The sequence below is a fragment of the Takifugu rubripes genome, chromosome 10, assembly GCF_901000725.2.
Source record: "Takifugu rubripes chromosome 10, fTakRub1.2, whole genome shotgun sequence".
Taxonomy (NCBI): Eukaryota; Metazoa; Chordata; class Actinopteri; order Tetraodontiformes; family Tetraodontidae; genus Takifugu; species Takifugu rubripes.
The window spans coordinates 3,846,341-3,869,339 of record NC_042294.1 but is presented as its reverse complement, the minus strand read 5'-3'; the positions used below and the strand labels follow the sequence as shown (position 1 = coordinate 3,869,339).

The following is a 22,999-nucleotide window of genomic DNA, read 5'->3' as shown; positions in this document are numbered from 1 at the left end:
CCAAGTCATGGTGTGAATAATAACTAATGCTGGAACCCTGATTATGACCCTAATGAAATAATGAACATTCTTGTTTTATTCAAAATTTATTAGAAAATAATGTTAAACTCTACAAGCTCCACATTGCCAATAATAATTGCTTCCTTGGAGTACATGGTCTGTGTTTTTATATTATTAGTATTTTGACAGCTTTAGATCAGAATTGAACAAATGATCGAGAGGAAAAAGACTCGCGCGCTAATGCTTCATGTTTGTAACCTCACTTGTAACATTAGAGTTCTTGATTTATTTATTTATTTATTTTTTCCCCTCTCGCATGTTTTATCACCTCAACTGTATACAGATTGAATTTGACATGTGAGACTGTCATTGCACCAAGGCTGACGCTGTTTTTCAAAACAAAGAAACACACTTTAAGTGCTTCATGTATCATCATTTAAGATGCCGATCGGCTGGGAGGGATGAAAGAGACGGTGCAGCACCCTCTCACGAACTCCCTCAGCTGTTTGGAAGTCACATACATCCACAAAGCAAGAGAAAGCTGATTTAGTCCAGCTGTTTGAATTTGGAGGCAATTTAGCAGAAAAATATGTTGTCAGATGGGCTCAGCTGGTGCCTATGCTTCAGCTTTACTTCCCTCTCTTAATCTGTCACTGAGATACAAATGAAAAGTGTAGAAGTTTGCCTTTACCACATCACATGACTCTCAGCATCTCTCCTTGCCCACATCTAAACGACGGTGGTCACGGCATGACAAAAGGCAAATCTGGCTGCTGCGGTGAAAAAGTTAGCTCTAACTCAAAGTTTTCCTGATTTCTCTGACACGTCATCACAAATGATCTGCCTACTATCCTACAGGGGGCACCTTCGCAGCTGTCATTGAAAATAAAGCCCTGCATTAACAACCTGTTTTCTACTGCCTCTAGATATGGGCACCTGGGATTTAATAACCCTGAGTTTGTAATTTCATAAATATAGAAATGTGTCCTAGAAATCAGACAATTACCTGGGCGGGGTTCGCGTAGGAACGTCTCGGTGGACCGAGATGACTTTCTGTTACTTCGCCTCAGTGCTGTTACGGTTGTCTGCAGCACACTCTTTTTGGAAAAATGGCAAAATTGATTGACAGCTGTGTTTGCCTTCCAGAACATGTGCCCAAGCTGCAGCCCAGGCCTTATTCAGTTGCCAGGTAAGAGAAAATGAGAATGCTGTTTTCATTCTGTACCACTACCACTTAATAATAGAAACCGAGGATAAATCACATGATAAATAATGGCTACAGATTCAGACTTTATCTCTGTTATGGAAGCTACTGCAAAATTACAGCCTCGGTTCTACTCATTAGTTCAGATATTTTTTAAACGGCCTTGATTAATTCCAGTCTGGGCTCTCCGACACAGCTGTGTCCTCTGAATTTGATTGTATCCTTGATTATTATTTGACACAGGAGATGCAAAAGCTGATGGAGGCGCTCCATTTTAATGTTGGTGTTGTATCTCTGTCGCTGCGCGTTTGCCTGATATTATGAAACAGACCTTTAGCAGTTGATATACTTTCTCAAGAGTTGCTGGCTCAGTAAGGTGGACTGAGTTTTCAGATCACCTGACACAAATAGTTGCCATGACACCCAAGACAGTTTTCATGGATATGAGTTTAATTTTTGAGAAACTTAAGGAAAAAGGAATCCATGATGCACAGACCTTGATGAAATATTTGCTCATAATAATTCAGACAATGTGGTTGGAACTCTTTTAACCCCACAACCAGATGTAAATGGTCCATACTCCATAGATTTCTAAGTGTTTGTAGATATAATTACCAATTAAGTCCACTTATGGAGGACAATTATACATAAAAGAATGGCATGAATGTGTAGCTTTGAGCCGTCTGATTTTAAATAAGTCTAGGTTTTTTTTCTTCCGTTTTGCTACTCAATTATTGGACTTGCTCTTACCCATTAGCTCTTACCCAAACTCACGTGAAATGGAACATCTAACACAATGTCAGAACCTCTCTGCTCCTCTCATTAGTCTATTGCAGTGTGTGCGTGCATGCACGTGCACTAAGAGATCTGGCAGCGGAGACAGCGACTGTAGTTTATCAGATTGTGTGGAGACATTAGAGGCCTGCATTATTGATGTAGCGGTCAATAAAGGTCTCTGGTGGCCCAGAGGAACTGCAGGTTGAAGGATGAGAGAGTTCCTCGGTCAGCAGAAGACGGAGAGAGACACTTTTATTAAAGCAGGATAAACAGGAAGTTTTCTTTCTTTTTTCTTTCTAACTTCAGTCAGTAATGAATATATAGACCAAGTCTTGACATGCAAGTTGTAAACCTGCTGCTGGAGTTACAACTAGGTGTTTCGGAAAGTGTAACAACATCTTAGCTACCACTGCTAAGTGTGTTTTTATGCAGATGATTTCATTTGCTAAATGTAGAAAAGCTCCTCTCCTTATACTTGTTTATAGTTTTGCCTGTCTTCTGTACCTCCTCTTCTGTCTTGCCACTCTCTGTCTGTGCATCATACATGCACATACTTGTCTCTCTACATTTCTGTCTCCTTCCATCTTCAACTCTCTGCGGTACCACCTCTACAGCTCCTGTCTTAGGCACCCAGGAAAGCTGAATTTTGTCTTCAACATAGTGGAGTTTCCAGCATGCTCTGGGCGGACTGCAGGGAGGCGAGGCTTGTGTACTGGTGGGCTGTTTGACCTCATCAGTTCTAGGCTGGTTCTCCCAGGGAACGTCAAATCCTCAAGCAAACCAGCTCTGCCAAAGGTAATGACTACATGGAAGCCTGGAAGCTGAAAGTGGATTGTGTAGTTTGGTGAACTCTGGGCTGTATTTCTCGGTTTGCCGCTGCTATAGTCCAAATGTTCAGGTGTAATAGCTGCCATTAATGACTCGCAGTGCAGGAGTGAAGTTCTGCGAGACAAAACTTGCCAATTTTTATGTACTTATTTATTTTAGTTCTGCTTTAACTGCCAATAAGCTTCCTCTTCATATATTTTAGTTCAAGAGGTTTTAATAAATAAAAAACCAGTGCTTAATAAATCAGTGTTGTAAAACTTTCTTCTTAAGACGTCAGAACTTGAGGCATTAAAGGATTCTGTATGCTTCAAGCTTCTGTAGAAACTTAGTTTAAATGTGTAGGAAGATGCCCGTGCTGCCCATTGTGTGTGGTTAATTAAGGAATAATTTAAATTAAAGCGAGTAAATCCTCAGACTCTGGATTCCTGTTGGCACTCTTGAGTTTCAGTGGGCTGCTAGAGCGAGTAGATCAAAGAACAGATTTGTAGTCCCGGACTTGCTTTCATTATTCTTGTAATGACTCTCGTTTACTTTTTAAAATGCTTGCTAATGGCCTTTGAACCTAGATCCACGTGAACTTGAGACCTACCTGCACCTTCAGACCTCCGGCTGATGTGTCGGTGCCCTTCATGATGGTGGGGCCGGGCACTGGAGTTGCCCCCTTCATCGGCTTTCTCCAGCAGAGGTGAATATTAGAGATTTATCAGTTGCACAAATGTTGCTTTGCAAACATATCCCTCAAGAGGAGTCAAGTGTGTGTAGTAATGTGCTTGAACTTGCCACGGTTGTATATTAGTAACTTAGCTGTTAGATAAACTGCGAAAACACTGTTGCTGTGGTCTCTTATGCTAAGATCCTGCAGTCTTGTAATGCTTAATAAATCTTGATGTGAGGTTTGATCACATCAAAGATTATTTCAGAGGCAGGGCTAAATTAGGCCCGCTCTGATGTGCACACGAAGGGTTATTGATCTGAAAATGAACAGTCCAGTTGGCGGTTGGAGCGTTGCTGGTTGCATAAATTGTGGTGTTAAAGACATGGTGTGCAGATATTGACTTTTAGCTGAGTGAGGCCTCTATATAGCTTATTAAATACAAATGCTTAGATGATCCCTGTGGTTTGGAAGAACTTTTGATGTCTTGTTAAATTTCAGAGGTTTCAGTCGGACCACTATATTTGTATGAATGAGTTTTTAATCCAGTATTCTAAACTTTGATGTCTGCATAGATAATGACATACATTTTACATTTTGTTCTCATTTGCCACAGTGGCCTTTAAAAAAAACACATTACCCTTTTTATTTTCTGGTTTTCACTCCACCTGGTAACGAGCAGTGGCTGATTAAAAGTTTTGTGTTGTAGTCCAGAGTTGGAGAAAGTGTTTTTTCAGCAGCTTGATGTAGCTGTGGATGGACAACAAAGGTCTGTCCACCATGCAGGGATTTATCAAGGAATGTTGACTGACACTGATCAGAAACAGCTCTGAAAAACTCATTCTGGAACCATGACATTGCTCTTGGAAAGCTTTCAGAATACATTTAATTTGCAGACAAACACTGACTTTTATTTTGAGCATTTCAGAAATACACTTTTTTCTTTTTTTCCCCTACCGTTTACAGCATGCACTGGTGAGTGGTCATTATTTTGATTGTCTTCCACTTTGTGGCTGCCCTACCAGCTGTGTGTTCTCTGCAGGATGCATGATCCACAATCCGACTGAGATTCCTGGCAAAGCCTTGGTGGCCGATGCGGCCATAAGCATTCCCAGTTTGTCCACGGGACTCCACATCTGCCTCGGGGCCCAAAGAAGGGTCCCGTCAGCAGCCCGACAACATTGGAGCCTTTTCGACCCTCCCCACCCATCCCTCCCACTGCTAATCGATGGTTGTTTTGAAAAGTAGTTTGTATGAGTTTGTTGTGCTGGTAACAAGAGAATGACAAGTCTGTAAAGGTCAGAAGCTCAGGAGGAGATTTTAATAAACTCCCCCCACCCTCCCAAGTTGCTGTTATTGATTGCTGGGTGTTGTTTGAAAGGACTTTATAGAGTCTTCCATAATAGCTGGAAGCAGTGGCCATTAAATAGGATATTATATTTAAACTGTGGTTAGCCTTAATGGCGTTAAGGGTATTTTATCTGTACAGGAAATGACTCAGGTTTGTTCAATTTTACTATTACAGTTGGTGCGAAGGTGCAGTATGCTTGGCACAATGTGTAGGACTGTTTCTGCTGTATGTTCTCAGGTATCAGTTCACCCAGAGAGCTGATTGTAGTCAGGCTGCAGCTCCTGCACACCAAACTGAGTTATTAAAACATGTTTGTAGTATATTCATGTAAATCTGCATGTAAACGTGATTAAACCTGCCCACTTTCTATTCTTATATTTGCACACCTACTAAGGGAAAATAAAAAGCCCAAACAGAGCTGCAAAGAATGAGGAGGGGAAAATTTAAGGTAATTGGAATATTTATCAAGTCCTCATCCCAGCTCTTCATGCAGGTCCCCCCTCCCGCTGCTCATCTGAACGGTACTGAAAGGCAAACTCTTCTGATTTGGACCCCAAATGGAGCGCTCAGCGGATGATGCCCCCCCCCCGGGAGTGTGTAGCCCGCTGTTCTAGTGCGGAGATGTGATGTGATTTGTATTCAAGGAAAGGCGCCAGTGTGGTCTGCTCAGAATGGAATCCAGGTTTTTCATATTGGTATTGATCCCTTCAGGGCAGACGGTAAGAGGAGAGAGATGGGCACACCAAAATGAGTTTACTTGAGGCTGTTTGCAGATCAGAAGAATCTCGTCCGGGATGCTAATGGATGGGATCTGAGTGTTTGGATCAAGTCGGCCAGACAGCTCTGTTACTGAGCGTTTACGGGCATGAGGTTCAAAGCAATTTCTTCTCTGTGGATTTTTTTTTTTTTATGAACTGGTCAGCTTGGCATTTATTATAGAGCTTGTTTTAATTCATTTTTTTCAACAAGGTCAAACATGATAACTGCACTGCCAGATAGTTATTAAATGTCAGGTTTTAGTACAAAACTCTAAAGAACAATTTACTTGGCATTGCATTTACAATGACAACAGTAGAATATATGTAAAACAGTTTTCGCTGACTTTTTTTTTTTTTTTTTTTTACATTTTATCACACTAACACATGGTACTTCTATCTTTTGCGAGGAGTTTTGTAAGCATAATACAGTCCTCAGCCCCCTACCCCATCCATCACAACTAAATGTCTCTGACCCTGACCTAAACCCAGTTCTGACCCAACCTTAAAATACAAGTTAACCTTCAAACACTCTGTTAAACTGATGAACACCAACCAAAATGTCCTCATTTTGCTGGAAGACTGAGTATTTCGGTACTTGTGGGTCTGTGCTTCTCGTCTCATTGTACAAATCTGCATTTTTATTTTGATCAGTCCTGCATGAAACAGATTCATTTCATTTGGCGCCATATTTTTGCTCAAGACGTTCATTTTCCCCTCCACAAATCTTCAGTTCAGACGTGGTTTTCATACTTTGGTGGCAGTGCAGATAATATTTTGGTCTAATTGTGGCATTTGCACTAGACTAGACTGGATTAACACTAACTGGCCCAGCAGCATGCTGTCCTCCAGCGGGTGGGGTTTGAACAGAGCAGCACCTTATCCCCCATGTGCACAAAGAGCATATTCTTTAGTTTGTATTCTCCATCTGCTGCTTCTACATTTGGGTCATTTGAGTACCCTCGCTCTTTTCCTTTATCTTCCTTCTCATGCACACTTCAGAGAGTTCACCTACTGAGGGTACAGTGAAAGGTTGTGGGTCAGCTGTTCTTATCATGGGGAGCTTTGTCACCTTTGCAGCAGGTTTTTGCTCCAGATACCGATATCTACTGAGCCAGCTGCACTAGCAGCACACGCAAAGGATTCTGGGAGCTCTGCTGAACTCCCAAACCAGAAGAATAGACTTTTACAGCCTAACTCCTCAGCTTCATTTTTAATAAATACTTGCTGTCCTTCAGTTTGGATGAATTTATTAATGCTGCAAATTGACTGCTGCTGCAGCATGAGCAGTTGTTTCCAGGCATTAGCCTTTGTGCACTCTCATTGCACACAGTGCTTAATGGTGCCACTACTCTTCTTTAACCTCTGCTACAAGGGAGGACTCATCCTCCTCCATCTGGTCCAGCTGTCTGCTCATATTGATTGACGGTTTTCATCTGTTTGTGTTAATTTTTCAGGGAGGAGCAGCGGCGTCAGAACCCCTTGGCCACATTTGGAGAGACATGGCTGTTCTTTGGTTGTCGCCATAGAGACCAAGACTTTCTTTTCAGGTGAGCTTTGTTTCTGTTCTCAAATACAAATTTGATGCAACCAGATATCTTTATTTTCTGTGCATATTTCCTGACCTTTTTGTGAGGCATGCACATATTTGAGCTCCCTTTTCACATCCCTACTTTCACCTTTACTCTGCTTAATGATATGTGACAACAGCATAGTGATTACCTCGATGCTTGCATACAATATTTAACATTTTCTTTATCCCTACAAATATCAAAGGCACAGATTCAACCATTGTTCAAATGTAGTTTGGTCATGGATGCACATTTTCTTCAAAACAGATGTTATTGCAACAGTATTGTTTGGAAAATGTTGATGCAATCACAGTTTGTTAGATGTTTGCTCATACTATGCTCCTTTTGTCATCCCCTCCACAAATCGTTTCTTCTGCCACCTCGTGGATGCAATCGACGATGCGGCTTTGTGGAAGGTCATCTAAAGTGTGTTTGACAGATGATGTCAAAGGCTTTAGACTGGATAAACAGTTATGGTCTCAAATAACCGGCTGCACGTCAAAACTGACCCAAGTTAAAGTAAAGTGCATCTGTTTCTCCTGTTTTGTCGAAGCACTGTCATCCAACACCAACCTACGTGTCCATCACTGCCCCGATCGATTTGTTTCAGCTTTGCCCTGACTTCACACTAATTGATGGAACGAGTGTTGCCCGCCACGGCATGCTGTTTTTTCTCTTGCTGGATTAAACGGTGTGACTGGATTAGCATCCCTAATCACAGAAGAACAGATCACAGAGGATGCTGTTTGTTCCTCTGTTTGTTGCCTCTATCCTTTAGTTAAACAGCAGGTAGTGTGCAGCGTTTGCTCCCAGCGTGGGCTTCTCTGATGAACACCCCCACAGTGTTGACAAAAGTGATTAGTTTGTGTTTTATGGACCGCCTGTGATGAGTTCTACGTGATTCGAATGGTTTAAGATGGTGAACAGGACCAACATGGATACGTGGTCATGTTTATGGGATTGCTTTATAGGTAAATGCTGATTGTGGGGAAAAAAGTCATTAATGTAAATCAATCATATGGCGTTAACAGAAGAAAAAAACAATTACCGTTTAGGTATGATACTAATGCAAGTCTGCTTTTCCCATTAACCCCCCTTTTCTTTTCACTACACTTTTTCTGCTTTTGGTGATCCCCAAACTCTTAATGGGAACCGGTTCCAGGCTGTGGGAGAGGAACCAAGTGGAAGGCCCGCTGGGTTCACGTAAGGGTCCCACGTATCGCCTCAGGCTCAGCTTGCATGGACACACCAAGGAGTCTTGCAGGTCGCAGCCCTTGAAAGCCACTGCTGGTGGTTTCTGTGCACACAGTGGTGACTCTCTGATTTTAGAGCTCATATTCAGCCTTTTGTTGTCTTTTTTATTTTTAAGTTGTCCAGAAATTGCACTTTGTGTGATCACTTACTAATGGCTTAAGTATGTTTGTGGCAGAAGAAGCAACTACACTCGTGTCTCTTTAGTATTCACACCATACTCTGTGCTTCTGGGGGGAAAAAATGCTAATTTTTCTTGAGGGGTTACTGTAAAACATAAAACAAGCCCCCCTGATGTGAAGACCATCATCCACGATCTCAGGGCCACAGCTTGTTATGACCTCATCTTGTCTTTCATGCTTTCGCTCTATCTGCTAAACTTTACTCAAGTTGCTCTGAGGCACATTAAACTCTTATTCCCTCACCTTGTTCCCCTTGCCTTTCCTTCTAACCACAACACAAGCCCACTAAACAGACAATAGCAGCAGGTAGTAATGTACCAGGTGCGGGGTGGCATGCAAAACTAGCAAACCTGAACTAAGCAAGCAAGCAAAAGCTTAGTGTTTCTTGGATTGATATTTTACTTTTCCTCACTTTGATATAGTTACACATTTTTTATTTACTGCTCAAGCACCTTGTAGGTAATTCTGTCTGTGACATTTCCTTACCTCTGCCCAGGGAGGAGCTGGAAAGCTTCGTCTCCAGCGGCGTTCTGAGCCACCTCCAGCTATCATTCTCCAGAGATGATCCAGAGGAGCAGGAGGGAGCGGACGAGACCATCAGCCCCACGGCCCAACGGAGATACGTTCAGCACAACCTGAAGCTCCACGGCCGACAGGTCACCGACATCCTGCTCAAACAGAAGGGGTGCATCTACGTCTGTGGGTAAGACTGATGCAGAAGGTCGGCAGCAACTATCATTACTTGCTGTTATCTCTGCTTGAAAAATGTTCTTCCCTGGAACACGTGTTATGTTCTCTGTTAAAAGATCAAATTTTTGCACACTGCCTCCTGTTGTGTTCTTGTTAGTCAGGCAGTTGCTCATGGCTGATGATTTTAGTCCTGCTAGGACAGATTTTTTAAGTTGTATAAATATGGATTTCATTGTGAGAAGGACAAATTATCCTCTCCTTCCTGTTCTTTTGTTTTTGTGATGGAAATGTTCCTAACATACTGTTACCGTAATTCAGTCACTGGACTTTCCTCACATCTTTTTAGACTGCTTTGACATGCCATCACTACTTTCAAGGTGCATTTCATTAATTTTCAGACAACTAGCTCAAATATATGCAATCAAACCTGACCATATTCAGTTTTCAGAATGTGTGAAGAACAAAACATATCACCCAGGAAGAATTTCTGTCCTCTTGATTGACGTGAGGTCCGTCAAGATGAAACTGAAGAGTAAAAGCAGGAATAATGAAAATGTTAATTTATGTAGGTACAGATGCTGCCTGCTATACCTGCTTTGATTCTAATGTGGCTTTGACCTCAAGTGAACGATCTGACATAAAACAAGTCAAACTGAATGAAGTTTCTACTTGCAAGGCCTTTGAATCATGGGAATATAGTGAAATGTCTGTCTGAAAAGGTAAACAAATCACACAGCACAGGAATCCATAGTGGCGATATTTGTAGAGCTTATTGCTACCCTGCTATTAGAATTACACCTTGTACTTTTGACTGAAAGATCTGATCTGGTTCTATATCAATATGCTGCCCCACCAAGAAACTATTCCTCCCAGATTCATTTCTGGACTGAGAAAGCAACAATGGTTTGGCCAATAATGGTCTTACTGTCCTTACAGGCACATAGTTGTTCTATTATTCAACAGACTTCAGTTTTGGTTGTTGTAATCACAAAATCCCCTCTTTCCAATCACCAGAGATGCTAGGAACATGGCTAAAGATGTGGACACCACCTTGATGGAGGTAATCAAAGCAGAGCTGGGAATGGATCAGCTGGAAGCCATGAAGACCTTGGCAGCTCTGAGGGAAGAGAAACGCTACTTACAAGATATCTGGGGATGATGAGAAGAGGGCGTTTTAGGCATCATCCGAGCTCTTTACTTATTCAGCTCCAGGCCGTAAAATTGCGGACGCTAAAGCCAGTGTTGAGTTGACACCACCCAACTCTACTGAGATGGGAGAGTAGCACACTGACCCAGGGGAAATCGGTTCAGTACATCATCTCGGGCTTTGTTGTTTGAACAGAAATGACCTTAGACATAGGAGTAGTGTGGGAGATTGGTTTTGCACTGTGAAAATGCTTTTAGCGTAGACAAGCTCCTTTGCTTTGTCCTGTCTGCAGAAAGGGCATTCACTTCTGTCAGCTGCATACGAGTGTTTGGTTTTTTGTCTTTAAAGGAGAAAGAGTGCAACATCTCCTCAGTGGAGATGGAAACCAAGCAGCAATCCGTACTTGTTTAATAACGCCCACACACAAACACGGTTGCACACTCAGAATCTGTAAATTGGGTGTTGTCAGGATGAAAGGCGTGTGTTTGTGCGCTTTTTTTCCCATTGCAGACATGCCAAACTGGCCCCAAATACAGCATAATATACCTCTGAAGTCTTTATTAGGGAAAAAAAAAGGTTGCTAAATGCGGTGGAAATGTGTTGCTTTTTAATTTATTCTGGAAGTATTTTCAATAAGAATGATTTTTAACTGTGTTATAATAGTAATGAGGACACAAGCTCACAAAGTACTGTAAAACCCAACTCAGATGGGTCCAAACAAACACAGATGTGCTTTATCTGATTAAGAATTAAGAGATATTCCAGACTAAACCTTTTTCAGCCAATGCCTTTTCACCTGTTGCCTTCTTGTAGGTGACCTTATGCGTGTGCAGGCCTAGTGTGTGCATGGTGCCATTCTCGCAATGATTGAGACCCGCGTAAATCATTGGGAAGCTAATGAACTCTAATTGTTGGAAAAGATTGTTTTAATTTGAATTGAGAGATCATTTGATTGTTGAAGGTGACTTTAGGCAGGAGATGAAGAAAGCATTCTGCTAATTGGAGGCTTTTCTCTGACAGGCGTTTTAGAAGCTCCCAGGGGAAGAGATGGTTCTTGGAATAAAATCTTCCAACAGCAGTCTTTTTACACATCCCTCTCAGTGGACGCGAGAGAAAAACATGTTTCCAAACTCCGCCGCCTGTGCCGCGGATGATACCCCCGTTTGGTACGTTTTTTTTTGAGCTGAGTACCGTAAACAAAACCTCGACTGTCACAGTAAACAATCCCTGATTGGGAATAATTGGTCTAATCTGGCTTCGTACTATCTGGAGTTGTCTTCTTCTGTTTGTGCAGATGGGACTTAAACCCTTCTCCTTGTGTGCTGCTACTTTTGTTAAATCTTAAGAGCAGAGGAAGACAAAGTCAGAAAAATAACACCAGTCTCCATCTGAAGACTCAGACTTGTTATTGGTGACACAACAGCTTCATCCCAGTGACGCAAGTCATCTTTTGTGGGTAACCTGTGAGCTGTAAGACACTGTGAGCTATCCTCCACCTTATTTCCATTAAAGGATGGAGAGTCTGCTAGCTACTTATGTCACCTCAACCGGCACCCTCTGAGGACTGATGAAGATTTCAATTATGTCTTCATAATTAAAGAGGCTCACAGCCGTGGCCGGAGTCCCGCAGCAAAAGCTCGGGATGGACGGAATAAATCAGGGTGGCGGAGGTCAGCGCGACCGCGGAACGCCGACCGGTTGGTGATGGATGCGCCTTGTTAAGGAAAGCTTAAATGAAGCAGAAAGAGGTGTGCTGAAGATAATGACTGTTATTATGGAAGAGTTGAGTGCTCCAAGTGGGAGATTCGCCCTGTATCAATGAGATGAGGGACTTTCAAAAGGGGCCCCTATAGTATTCAGCTGTAGAAAGTAGGAGAAGTTGAGAGGACAGAAGCTGGAACCTGTAATGTCCTTCCATCGTAAGATCTTAGGGAAGACTGTCTAAATGTTTGTGCATGCAGATTGGAAAAAATATGTGATTCTCAACAGAATCCATCCATCCTCCCTCTGCAGACTGAGATGCGGGTTAAATTAAGTTTGAAGGTTGTACAACTCCAAAGGAGTCCACCTGTCTTCCTGCATTATTGCGTGGGCCAGACTGGGCTCCTCTTTGTCATTGGAAAGGACATTTCCACTCTGTCTCTGTCATTCTCGGTCTGCTGTCAGCAGCCCTGGAATGCCGACTCGGCTCTTTGATGTGGTGCCGACGACAGTCCTGCACGACCAGATGCATAATGAGACGTGCTTTCAGGCTGGTTCCCAGCTGGGCTGCACAAACACTCCGTCAGCATCTGACAGAAAGCTTTGAGAAAAATCCGTCTTTTTTAGATTTGCACTTGTTCTACTCAGTCTGCAGGTGCTTTGCTTTGTTTATCGATGCAGCATTTGGGAGTTGCTTCAATTGATGAAGGCCGGAGGACAAGGAGTTCAATCAGGAAGCCTTTACTGGGAAGGAGCTGGAACAAAAATGCTCTCCAGTAATTACTGAGATTTTTTGTGCCACTGGTTGTGGAAGAAAGTGTCCACCTCATCAGCCGCATGGAAAGAATATTCCAGGAATAGATGTTTTTGTCTCCCCCATCACTCAAACAACAGTTAAAATTGGCTGTGCATTTTTAAAGTCACAGCGATGGATGAACACTTAGGAGAATTTATATCCTCCTCGGTCCTCGCAGTCATAATGACATATGCAAATCTGAGGTTAAGTGCTGAGATGAGCCTTCTCATCAGAAAAAAAAGAGAGGCATCTACACCCAAGATTGAAAGTGGAAAAATAGAAGACTTTAACCTTGGCGTGTCCCATTATTTGTGTGGGTTTTGTTCAGCAGATGTTACCATGGAACCAGATCGGCAAGGAAGCTTGAAGAGGTTGTTTGAAAATTAAAGAGATTTTCCACATTCCTGGCCTCTATTAAGTGGCATAATGTTACAATTACTGTAAAGTCAGCTATGAAAAGCATGTCGGTCTCAAACTGACATTTTATATTTAACCAGAACACACAGCCAAATCTTTGCACAAGCAGAGGAGATCAGAATAAAGTTCTGAGATTTCAAGGACTGCTGCAGCATTGTTTCCTTTCAAGGACTTTCAGACGAGTACATATCAAGTCAGTTAGATGCCATTTTTGTTCTTATTTTCAATGTGAACGGGCTTCTGTAGAGACATTTGAAATGTAATGGCTGCTCTTAACCACTGCGAACTGTCTGCTGAGTGAGGCCCATCAGCGGTAGATTAATGTCCGACTGCACTTGAACGCAACATGCCGCAAGTGGATGAACAGAGAATGGGATGAGGAGTGGCAGTGTGTGGAATGGTCCCATAAAGAGGCAAAGATGAGGTCTTCACAGAGAAGGAGACAGTGAGAGTGGCACATGAAAACAAATTACCTCAGAGAAGAGAGAGATTAGCAGATAATGGTGGGAGAACAGCACGTACAGAAGAGTGCAGCTGGAAGCAGGAGAAGCTCCTGACTCAATTTATCGTGGCACTTTGTGTTCAGCAGGAGGTTGGGGAAGTCTGTGCGCGTATCAGATTAAATCCTGGAGGGATTACACCAATTGAACAGCTCTTTTAATATTTTTAATGAAAATGCCTTAAATCTTCACCTTCTCTAACTAGCGATGATCTTGCACCTCCGTCGGGCTCAGCATGCCGTACTGCGTGATGTATGGCCTCGGAGGCAAAATAATGCACTTCAGCTCTACTTAAAGCTGTTCACGTGATCAATCATCTTAAAATGTGACACCTTGTATGCAAGTAATGCGTCTGCTGGGATTTCTCCATAATTACTGTTTTATTGAAAAATGTATGCGCAAAGAGCTGCTACACTACTTAATGGACAACAAGTCTGCATTAAAGCAGATTTTGTATCCATCTGTTTATTTTTAGTCACTTTGAGATCCATCCTTGTTAAAAAGTCCTGCTGAGATAACTTTAGTATAGTCTGCCTGGCACAAGTGTGTATATATATAAAGATTTTAGAAAGAGACTTTATCATCTTTAGTCCCAGATTGTTGCCACTGGCCTTTGCTATGACTAATTAACTAAATTTCCCATCAAGCCATCACTAATAGTACAAAATGCTATTTTAAATACAAGTAACACTTGCTATGATTTTGTAGCAGATTTAATTTAGTCTGAAAACTATGAGATCTAAGCCCTCCACTCATTTACAATGTTATACACTAGAATCTTTCCATTGGTTTAACAACAAACTCAATAACAGAACAAATCTTAATGAGCCTGGTCCTGCTCAAGGTTTCTTCCTGTTAAAGGGGAGTTTTTCCTTGCCACTGTTGCTTGTCTGGGGTTAGGCCCTGGGATTCTGGAAAGTGCCTTGAAACAATTTTGATTGTATAAGACGCTATATAAATAAAGATTGAGTTGATGCTAACATGACTGTTGCCGTAGTAACTCCTCGATCTCAGTTTAATACTTGGCTGCTGTTTGAGTTTGTGGCTCACAGGGAAAATGGGGTATGTGTCTATTGCAGTCTGCAGTTATAGTCAATCACACCCATCCAACTTTTTCTTACACTTGCCTTGACAATGCCGTGCCTGTGCTGGATCTGGGAACCTTCTGCTTCACAGCCCAGTTCCCCACTGACTGAGCAGATCGCCACTGCTGCCCACCACCTGTACTTTTTAAGCTTAAAAATATTCCAATTCAGAATGTGTGTTCTCTCTTAAGACTTGAAATAACACATTTCCAATAAATCCCTCACTTAACTCATTAAATGAGGTTCTTCAGGGCCATGATGCAAAGCTTATTTTATTAACTCACCGAGTTAAAAAATGTAAATATCAGCATGTACAGTACTTCCCATCTACACATGGACTTTTTAAACAAAAAAAAAATAAAAATCTATTTCTATATCTGATACTTCCCCTGTAAAATAAAACTCATCAGTTGACTCATAAATTCCAGAAAGAAGTTAATGAACCCAATTTGTTGCAATCAACTATTTAATGAAGTCCAGGCATGCATTCATTATTTGCTAGAAGTTAATGAATTTGGCTTAATTAAAACTTGACTGGATGAAATACTGCCAAGTTTGTTTATTTAGCACAAACCTTAACTGGTCAGAGTATTATTTAGAAACATGCTGCTTTCAAGATTCCTTATGTTAAAACATCGTTTCTGCCAATTAGTGGGTTAGTTTTGGACCCTATGCATGAGCAGTGATGGTCTGTGATGTTCATATATTGAAATATTGTATTGCAAAGGTGCAAAAGAACAGGAAGGGATCTCTTGTGGGATTTTGCCCTTGAGCAAGGCACCACGCTTTTTCATGAAGATGAATGGGCCACAACCGTAATTAAATTGTCTTTAAACTCAACATGAGCGATTCCAGTAGAGCTTGTGTGGGACAGGACTGCAGATGGCAGATTCCAGAATGATGGGCCTGACCTCTGACCTTTTCACCACTGCTGCAGACTCTGATCCAGGATTTAACTGCTTTCCCATCTTTGCAGAATCCAGGGCAGACTTCCTATAAGCCAACAATGATAAATGTTGATTTATCGAGCATCCTGATGAAGCTTGAAAGGCGGCAGAGTTATATTCTGCCATTATCACTCATTGTTCTGATTGTCATCAGTCTTCCTACTAGGATTGGTAATACATGTGGTTTCTCCTGGATGAGATCCTGAACCAGAACAATGAGATTTGGAAAGCATCAATAGAGATCGGACATTTTTAGTTCTACCTCTACCTCTATTTTGCAGAAAAATGCTGCATTAATGATTTCAGAGCCAGCAGATTTATGAACCCATGTATGGTGTATGGGTCTGGCGAAGCATTTTCAGTTCTCATCAAAAATAAAACGATACACTTAATTAATTTGTTACAGTGAGACTCATTGGCCTTGGCTCATTCTCTGAAGAATATATCCGAACATTTTTAACCACACAGTTGGGGAGGGATGTGATAAATATAGCTTTGTTCTTCAGTTCCTCATTACAGTTGACCATGAAGGGCCAAAGATTCTCTTGAACTTGTCAATGATTTTGGTAGCGAAGAAGTTTCAGTATATGATGCTCACATTTCTATAAATTCAGTCTGACTGGGTTTAAAGAAGAGAAAGAGACGAAACAAGGAGCCACTAGGACCAGCCTGCCAGCAGCCAGCACAGAAATGCAGATGTAAAAAAAAAATGAACCCGAACTTTATTTTGCCCAAGAAATGCCAAACCCAGCGTGGCTGCCAGTGTGAGCAGGGAACCATGGCAGTTTCTCTTGGGCAGAACCATCAGTTCTTCTTGCAGGATTTTCTTCTTAGATTCCCTCCACTAAATTATCATTAATTGCACAAATTAAGACAGACCCCAACTCCAGAGAAGACATTATGTTCCAGACCCCCCAGCCTCTGCAGCAGGAGGAGCAGGATCCTGGAGAAGATTGCTGGTGCACCATCCACCCGACCAACAAAACTACCATCTACAGCCAGCGGCAATGGAAAGAACTGCTGTAAAGTGTGTGGACCCAGGATGGTCATAGAAACACTCTATGCATGTGAGAAGCATACATGTCTGCAACACGCCGGCAGTCAAGCTGTGGCCTCGTGTGCTGAACAGGCTGGTGTAACCGAGTCGTCCAGATTGGCCTCAGGACTGAACGTGCTCTGCTTCTATTGTCTAACCTGGCCTGAATGACTTAACTGTCTAATAAAGGTTAAATGTCTTATGGGACTCTGTTGAGCCTCTTATCTTACATATCTTGATTTTCTTTGTATCATGTCAATTTATCAGAAAAGAAACCAAAAATCAGTAGGACATTCATTGTAATTGTCATCTAACATCTGCCAAGGATAAATTTTTCCCATATATGTTGTTTATATTGGGTGTAATTGGGATAAAGTAAACATCTTTTCAGTATACTGATGTAAAAATGGGATAGTGTTGAATAAAATCACTGGCTAGGTAACAAATCTATGAAGGCCACACAAGAACTATACAAGTTTGTTTTTAAGCCCAGTCACAGTTTAGTTTTTAGACACTTAAGCAAAAACATGCTCAGCAATTAAAAATTCCCTGTGACCATGCAAGAAGGATCTCCTTCCCTCTGAAACTACCAGCAAAATGTAGATGCAGTACCTAAACCTTCATGAAAATAAAACTATTCTGACAATGTTGGATTTGATGCCTCATGATAACTATTATTTATAATAGATCAATTGTACTTCTTACCCACTCCCCCCTCCCACACACACACCTCCTCCTTCCCCCATTCGCTGACCACCTAGAATCTAAAGGTGATCCAAAAGATTTGGGTCAGGGGGTTCGAAGAAGAACCAGTGCTGCAAGAATTGCTCAGGCGGAGGGAACTAAATCCTTTATTATCTACTCAAACAGCAAAGCGGGATAAGTGTCACAACAATGCAAATTTGTTTGCTGACAGATGAATAAGAGTTGAAGACCACCAGCTCGTCAACAATCCATGTGTCACATCAGATCTGTAGCACATTAACAGTGCGAGCAGCATTTGCTTTTAACAAAGCCGTCGTTGATTATTTTTCTCTTTGACACAAAAAATGTTTGAAAACAGCTTAAGTGACAAGTGGGGGAATTTATCCCTTTGATTCCTCATGTGTGTGAGTTTGTTTCTTCATTTACTTGACATGTCACCTGGAGATGGATGACAAAAACACATACCAGCCCTGAACGTCTCATCAGATGTCAGCAAAACAGCTCTGTAGCAAGATTTCTTTGCACTGGCAGCTAATGACGAGGCCTGAAGCCTCCATATATTAGATTTATTTTGAGCAGAACTATCTGATTTAAAAGTAGGCCGGGGCCCATACATTCCTCTGGATGATGATGAGATGGGAGGGCAAACGTATGCGCCATGAATGTGGCCACTGAGGGCGAATCGCTGCCCTCTCATCATTCTTCCATTTCCAACTGGACCGGAAAAATGAGGGAAAACTGGAATGTGAATTTTAATGAAGAATCAGGAACTAAAAAGGCAAAGGGAAGGGTGAAGGGAAGGGCTTTGAAAAAGATTGAGCTTTTATGTTTGGTATTAGGTCTGATTACTGCCAGAGCCCTGCTGCATAATTTAGATTAATAGTTTGGCAAAAGTTCCTTCTGAGCACATTTTATCTGCACTAAAAGAGAATGTCTACTGTTGCTCACACATCTCACATCAAGTGGTAAATCAGCACTTCGTTAACCTAATCAATACTGAAATGATGGAAATAATCGGTTTTGTGGCTTTCTACTATGTTGCACGTGTGGTGGTGCACAAATCCAATTAAATATCAATTAAATAGGATCACATTTAAGCATATTTTCTCTTTCCACTGGTTTGATGACCACCATTTGATGAAAAATAAAATAAAATGTCAAATATATGATCATCACTGGACCACTTATAAGCCATCCAGAACCAAAGAAACACCCTTTTAGATGTTGTCATTGCTGCAACCTGTGGATACATGGGCGTTCCTGCATAGCCTCTGCAGCCAGTAGGTTCACATCAACCCTTCAGCCTCTCTCCCTCTTCTCTCTTCTGCCTCTTCAGTCCTGTCCTCCCAGTGGGTTCCTATCACCAGTGGATCCATCACCACTCACCCCCTCACCTGATGTGTCAAGACCACAGCTGGCTGGTCTGATGGTGTTTGGAACCTTCCGAGACCGAACGGCATGATCCTCCATTGCCTTCTTGTGCAAAGTCATCTGATGCTTTAATGTTAATTGGCACTAAACACAGCTGGGGATGATGGGAACGTAACTTGTTTTTAGGGACTTCCATCGGCCAGAATCGTGTGATTAAAAATCTAATTAGCATCGCTAGTCAGGGATTCAGCCATGGCTGCTGAGGGGACGTTCACGTCATGATCAAATTTCCAGATTACACTATCTACACGGGATGCAGCCTTTAAATCTCCCACCCGCATTGTGTCTGTGGGTGGGGGGCAAGTGGATGGGACAGGTGAGGGATGAAGGCAGAGACTCTCATCATCGTTGTGGTCCTTAGAGGGATAATTGCTGGGGCCAGAGATGGAGACTGGGTGGGTAATGAGGCAAGTCACTAATTAGCCATTGGTGTCACCGGCCTTTCTATGTTCACATTCTGCTTGCGCGTACATGTGCATGTGCGTGCGTGTGTGTGTGGGAGTGCACCAGTGCGTGATTGAGACAAAAGAGTACTTTTGCATCGTTTTCTTTACCCTGACGCAGGAATTACTGTTGTAAGAAGCAGCAGACATTGGGAACAACACATTACTGAGGCACAATGACATACTACAGTCCATTTCCAATATTTCTTCTGGACTGTGGTATTTTTCTATTGTGATTTATAGGACTCAGGTTCGTCGAAGGTTAATGCCCCGCAGCAAGCCAGCGAGGAGGAGTTTGCTTACACAAAAGACTCAGCTGAAGGCCGACTAGACTGTTGTAAAGAGATGGGCCTCAGGTGCTGTGTGTCGAGGGAAAGTACCAAAAATCGCAAGCTAGTACCAGCTTTCTGTGCAAACACTACATTTTTATCCTTAAAAGCATGACTATTTGTGTCAAAAAGGTTGAGCAAGGGCAGAATAGCTGCTATCTAGAGGTAGGCTGCAGTAAGGGAATAAGCCCCGCCTCTCCTCTGTTCTGCTCAAGGGTTCTTCCTATTAAAGGAGAATTTTTACTGCCAGATTTGCTTGTGAGGGTCAGGCTCTGGGTTTCTGCAAAGCGCCTGGAGACAATCTTGACTGCAACAGACTGAATAAATTCGCCGATTCAATTGAATCAGCAGCGTTGAGCGGAGACGCCTTTTGCTAAACTGCTTACGACCTGTTCACCTCCACCTCACTGCCAAGGCACCCCTGCACCTGCTCCACGTCACTTTTACATGCACGTTTCTGGCAGTCTGATGAAACGTCCCAGGGTTAAGAGCAGTGACACCTCCAGGCAAGTGGGGACAGTTCTGCACCTTGGTCTCACTTTAAAGCATCGTGGCAAAGGACTGCTCATAGAACCTTGTGACAACAAGGACACATGCTCATAAGCAAAGACCTTTAACCATCACTCTGGCTTTGCCTCCCCCCTCCACACTCACTCACACTTACCTAGAGGGCAGAGAAGTTGATGGGAGTCTACTGTAATTGCTGTAGAACAGAAAATTGGAGAGCTGCCTGCCACTCTAATTGCTTTGTGTGTCTGCAAGGCCATTAGCAGACGGTTGGGAAGACTCTCAGTTGAGAGACATTGCCCCCCTTTTGTTTGGCCACAGGTTGGATCTAGTATGTCTGCTGTGATCTAAATGCAGCTGAGCTCCACTGCATGGGGGTGTAAGTGATTGGACGAGTCCACAGTTCACACTTCTGTAGCCTTATTGTTGATTAACAACATGCATGTCATTCATGTTGCCGGATGTTTTACCTGCACTACAAACATTAATTGGAGTTTGTGCCGCTGGGAGGTGTGGACACCAATCCACAACTCCCATCTCAGATAACTAATTAAAGCTCAGATTCATAATGTGCTGTTTCTAGAATGCCAAACCAACTCAAAGGTCAGTCAATATCTAATTGCTTTGTCAACTTCCCATCTTTATTAATATGTTAAATATTTAATATGACATTAAAAATTCAGCGTGGCATTGTGGTTTGGAAAAATCATGCCATGGTGTATGTGTGTGTGTGTGTGTGGGGGGGAGGTTCTCGTTAGATGGTCTTTCATAATGAACTACACCTTTTCCTGTCAGAAACAGACAGCTCACCCCCCCCCCAGGAGAGATCACCCCCCCCCCACCATATAAACTACGTAAATAAGGGAATAAGAAGGGAACGATGGCAGCCTGGTGATCAGGAACCCAGCCGCAGGTGGAGACCCAAACTGTTTGCTTCAAACAGCCAGAGAAAATAATGGACTGGTTTGATGAGATTTTTAAAAAGGTTCCTGATGCTTATATCTCTTGTATGAAACCGTCTATCGGCAGTTTCAGGACGTTGAAGTTTATAATCCACTGCATTTTTAGAGGGGTGGGGGGGCCCCTCTGTTCACTCCCGTTGGCAGGAAGACGGATTTACTGCAGTGCTGACGTTGTCCTGACAGAGGCAGCAGCTTCCAGATTACAGATAAACACACGCACACGCACACAGACCTGGGTCACGCTCGGAAGAGCTAACTTTGACAAGCTGGATTAACTTTTGGAGACTCCCAAGCAAGAAGGCAATTACTTGTGTTAACACTGATATCCACTGTAAGGCCCCTGATGGATGACTGCTCTTTGTGTGCTCCTTCGCTGGTGTTTACATCTACGTAAGAATGGACGGCAATAAAGATCTTCCAGTTTTGCCTACTTTGTATGTGTGTGTGTGTGTGAGTGGCTCAGGGAGGACAGAATGTAATAGAGACAAGCAAACATTAATGAGGATGTGTGTGTCAGACTGAGAGGCTAATTTGCACCTCCCTCGCACTCATGGCTTAATTTTTTAAACTTTGCTTCATTGGAACTCAAGTGTAAATGAAATTTTAGAATCGTCCTCTCAGTTAATAGTGGCTGGGTGCAGAACAACCAAATCAAATCAATTTTTATTTATATAGCGTCTTTTACAATCAAAATTGTTTCAAGGCGCTTTCCAGAATCCCAGGGCCTAACCTCAGACAAGCAACAGTGGCAAGGAAAAACTCCCCTTTAACAGGAAGAAACCTTGAGCAGGACCAGGCTCATGTAGGGGGACCCTCCTGCTGATGGCTGGCTGGGAGAGGAGAGGAGAGGAGAGGAGAGGAGAGGAGAGGAGAGGAGAGGAGAGGAGAGGAGAGGAGAAGGAGAAGGAGAAGGAGAAGGAGGGGGAAGAGGAGAGGAGAGGAGAGGAGAGGAGAGGAGAGGGAGAGGGAAAAGAGAGGAGAAGGAGGGGGAGAGGAGAGGAGAGGAAAAGAGAGGAGAGGAGAGGACGGGAACATAGCACATAAACACATACAAAAATACACTATTTATACAGCGGGTCAGCGGGGCCGGAGGTCATCATGCAGCTCTGAAGGCAGCGATACCTGTAAATGAATACAGAAGGGAGGGGGGAGCAGAAAACTACACAAGAATCAGCATAACTAGTCTGCTTGATGAGGAGGAGGAAAGGAGAGGAGAGGAGAGGAAACCATGACCCAGTGGGGTGACAGAGGCCTGTCAGGTGATCATGTTTCTGGACCCTGGCAGCCTTGGCCTATAACAGCATAGCTGTTAACCTAATGATTAGACGACCCCCTAAGTATGATAATTTGTCTGTCTATAATAGTCAAATCAAATCAAATCAATCTTTATTTATATAGCGTCTTATACAATCAAAATTGTTTCAAGTAATAATAGTAATAATAGTAACTGGAACTACAGAATTAGTAACAATAAGCTTTATGTTATATAAGAGGTATTTTTTAAGCCTAATCTTAAAAGTAGCGATGGAGACGGCCTCCCATACCGGGACAGGGAGCTGATTCCATAGCAGGGGGGCCTGGTAGCTAAATGCTTGTCCCCCCAACAACGAGGACCTTTACACCAAGGTACACTCTGACAGCCTTTTTCAAGGTGGCCAGACTTCAAAAACTCCATCCTTGAAAAATACTATTTAAACCTGAGGGTAAGATTTTCTCCTCTTTTGAGCCGTTT

At 42.6% G+C, this 22,999-nt stretch overlaps 1 protein-coding gene across 8 annotated transcripts in view; it reads left to right on the top strand.

Annotated features, from left to right (window-relative positions):
- Positions 1–21,999, top strand: part of mtrr (5-methyltetrahydrofolate-homocysteine methyltransferase reductase) — a 28,126-nt gene extending 6,127 nt beyond the window's left edge. For 2 of the 8 annotated variants that reach the window (XM_011607807.2, XM_011607808.2), the window contains exons 10-15: positions 1,147–1,189; positions 2,596–2,776; positions 3,376–3,494; positions 7,025–7,117; positions 9,068–9,274; positions 10,276–17,541. In XM_011607807.2, the coding sequence (XP_011606109.1) occupies positions 1,147–1,189; positions 2,596–2,776; positions 3,376–3,494; positions 7,025–7,117; positions 9,068–9,274; positions 10,276–10,420 (788 nt within the window). In that variant the 3' untranslated portion in view covers positions 10,421–17,541. Of the gene's footprint in view, positions 1–1,146; positions 1,190–2,595; positions 2,777–3,375; positions 3,495–4,486; positions 4,823–7,024; positions 7,118–8,300; positions 8,342–9,067; positions 9,275–10,275; positions 17,542–18,931 lie in introns of those variants that run through there. The other 6 variants (XM_029842419.1, XM_011607810.2, XM_029842422.1 and 3 more) reach the window with 6 other exon arrangements.
- Positions 22,000–22,999: the final 1,000 nt, after the last annotated feature.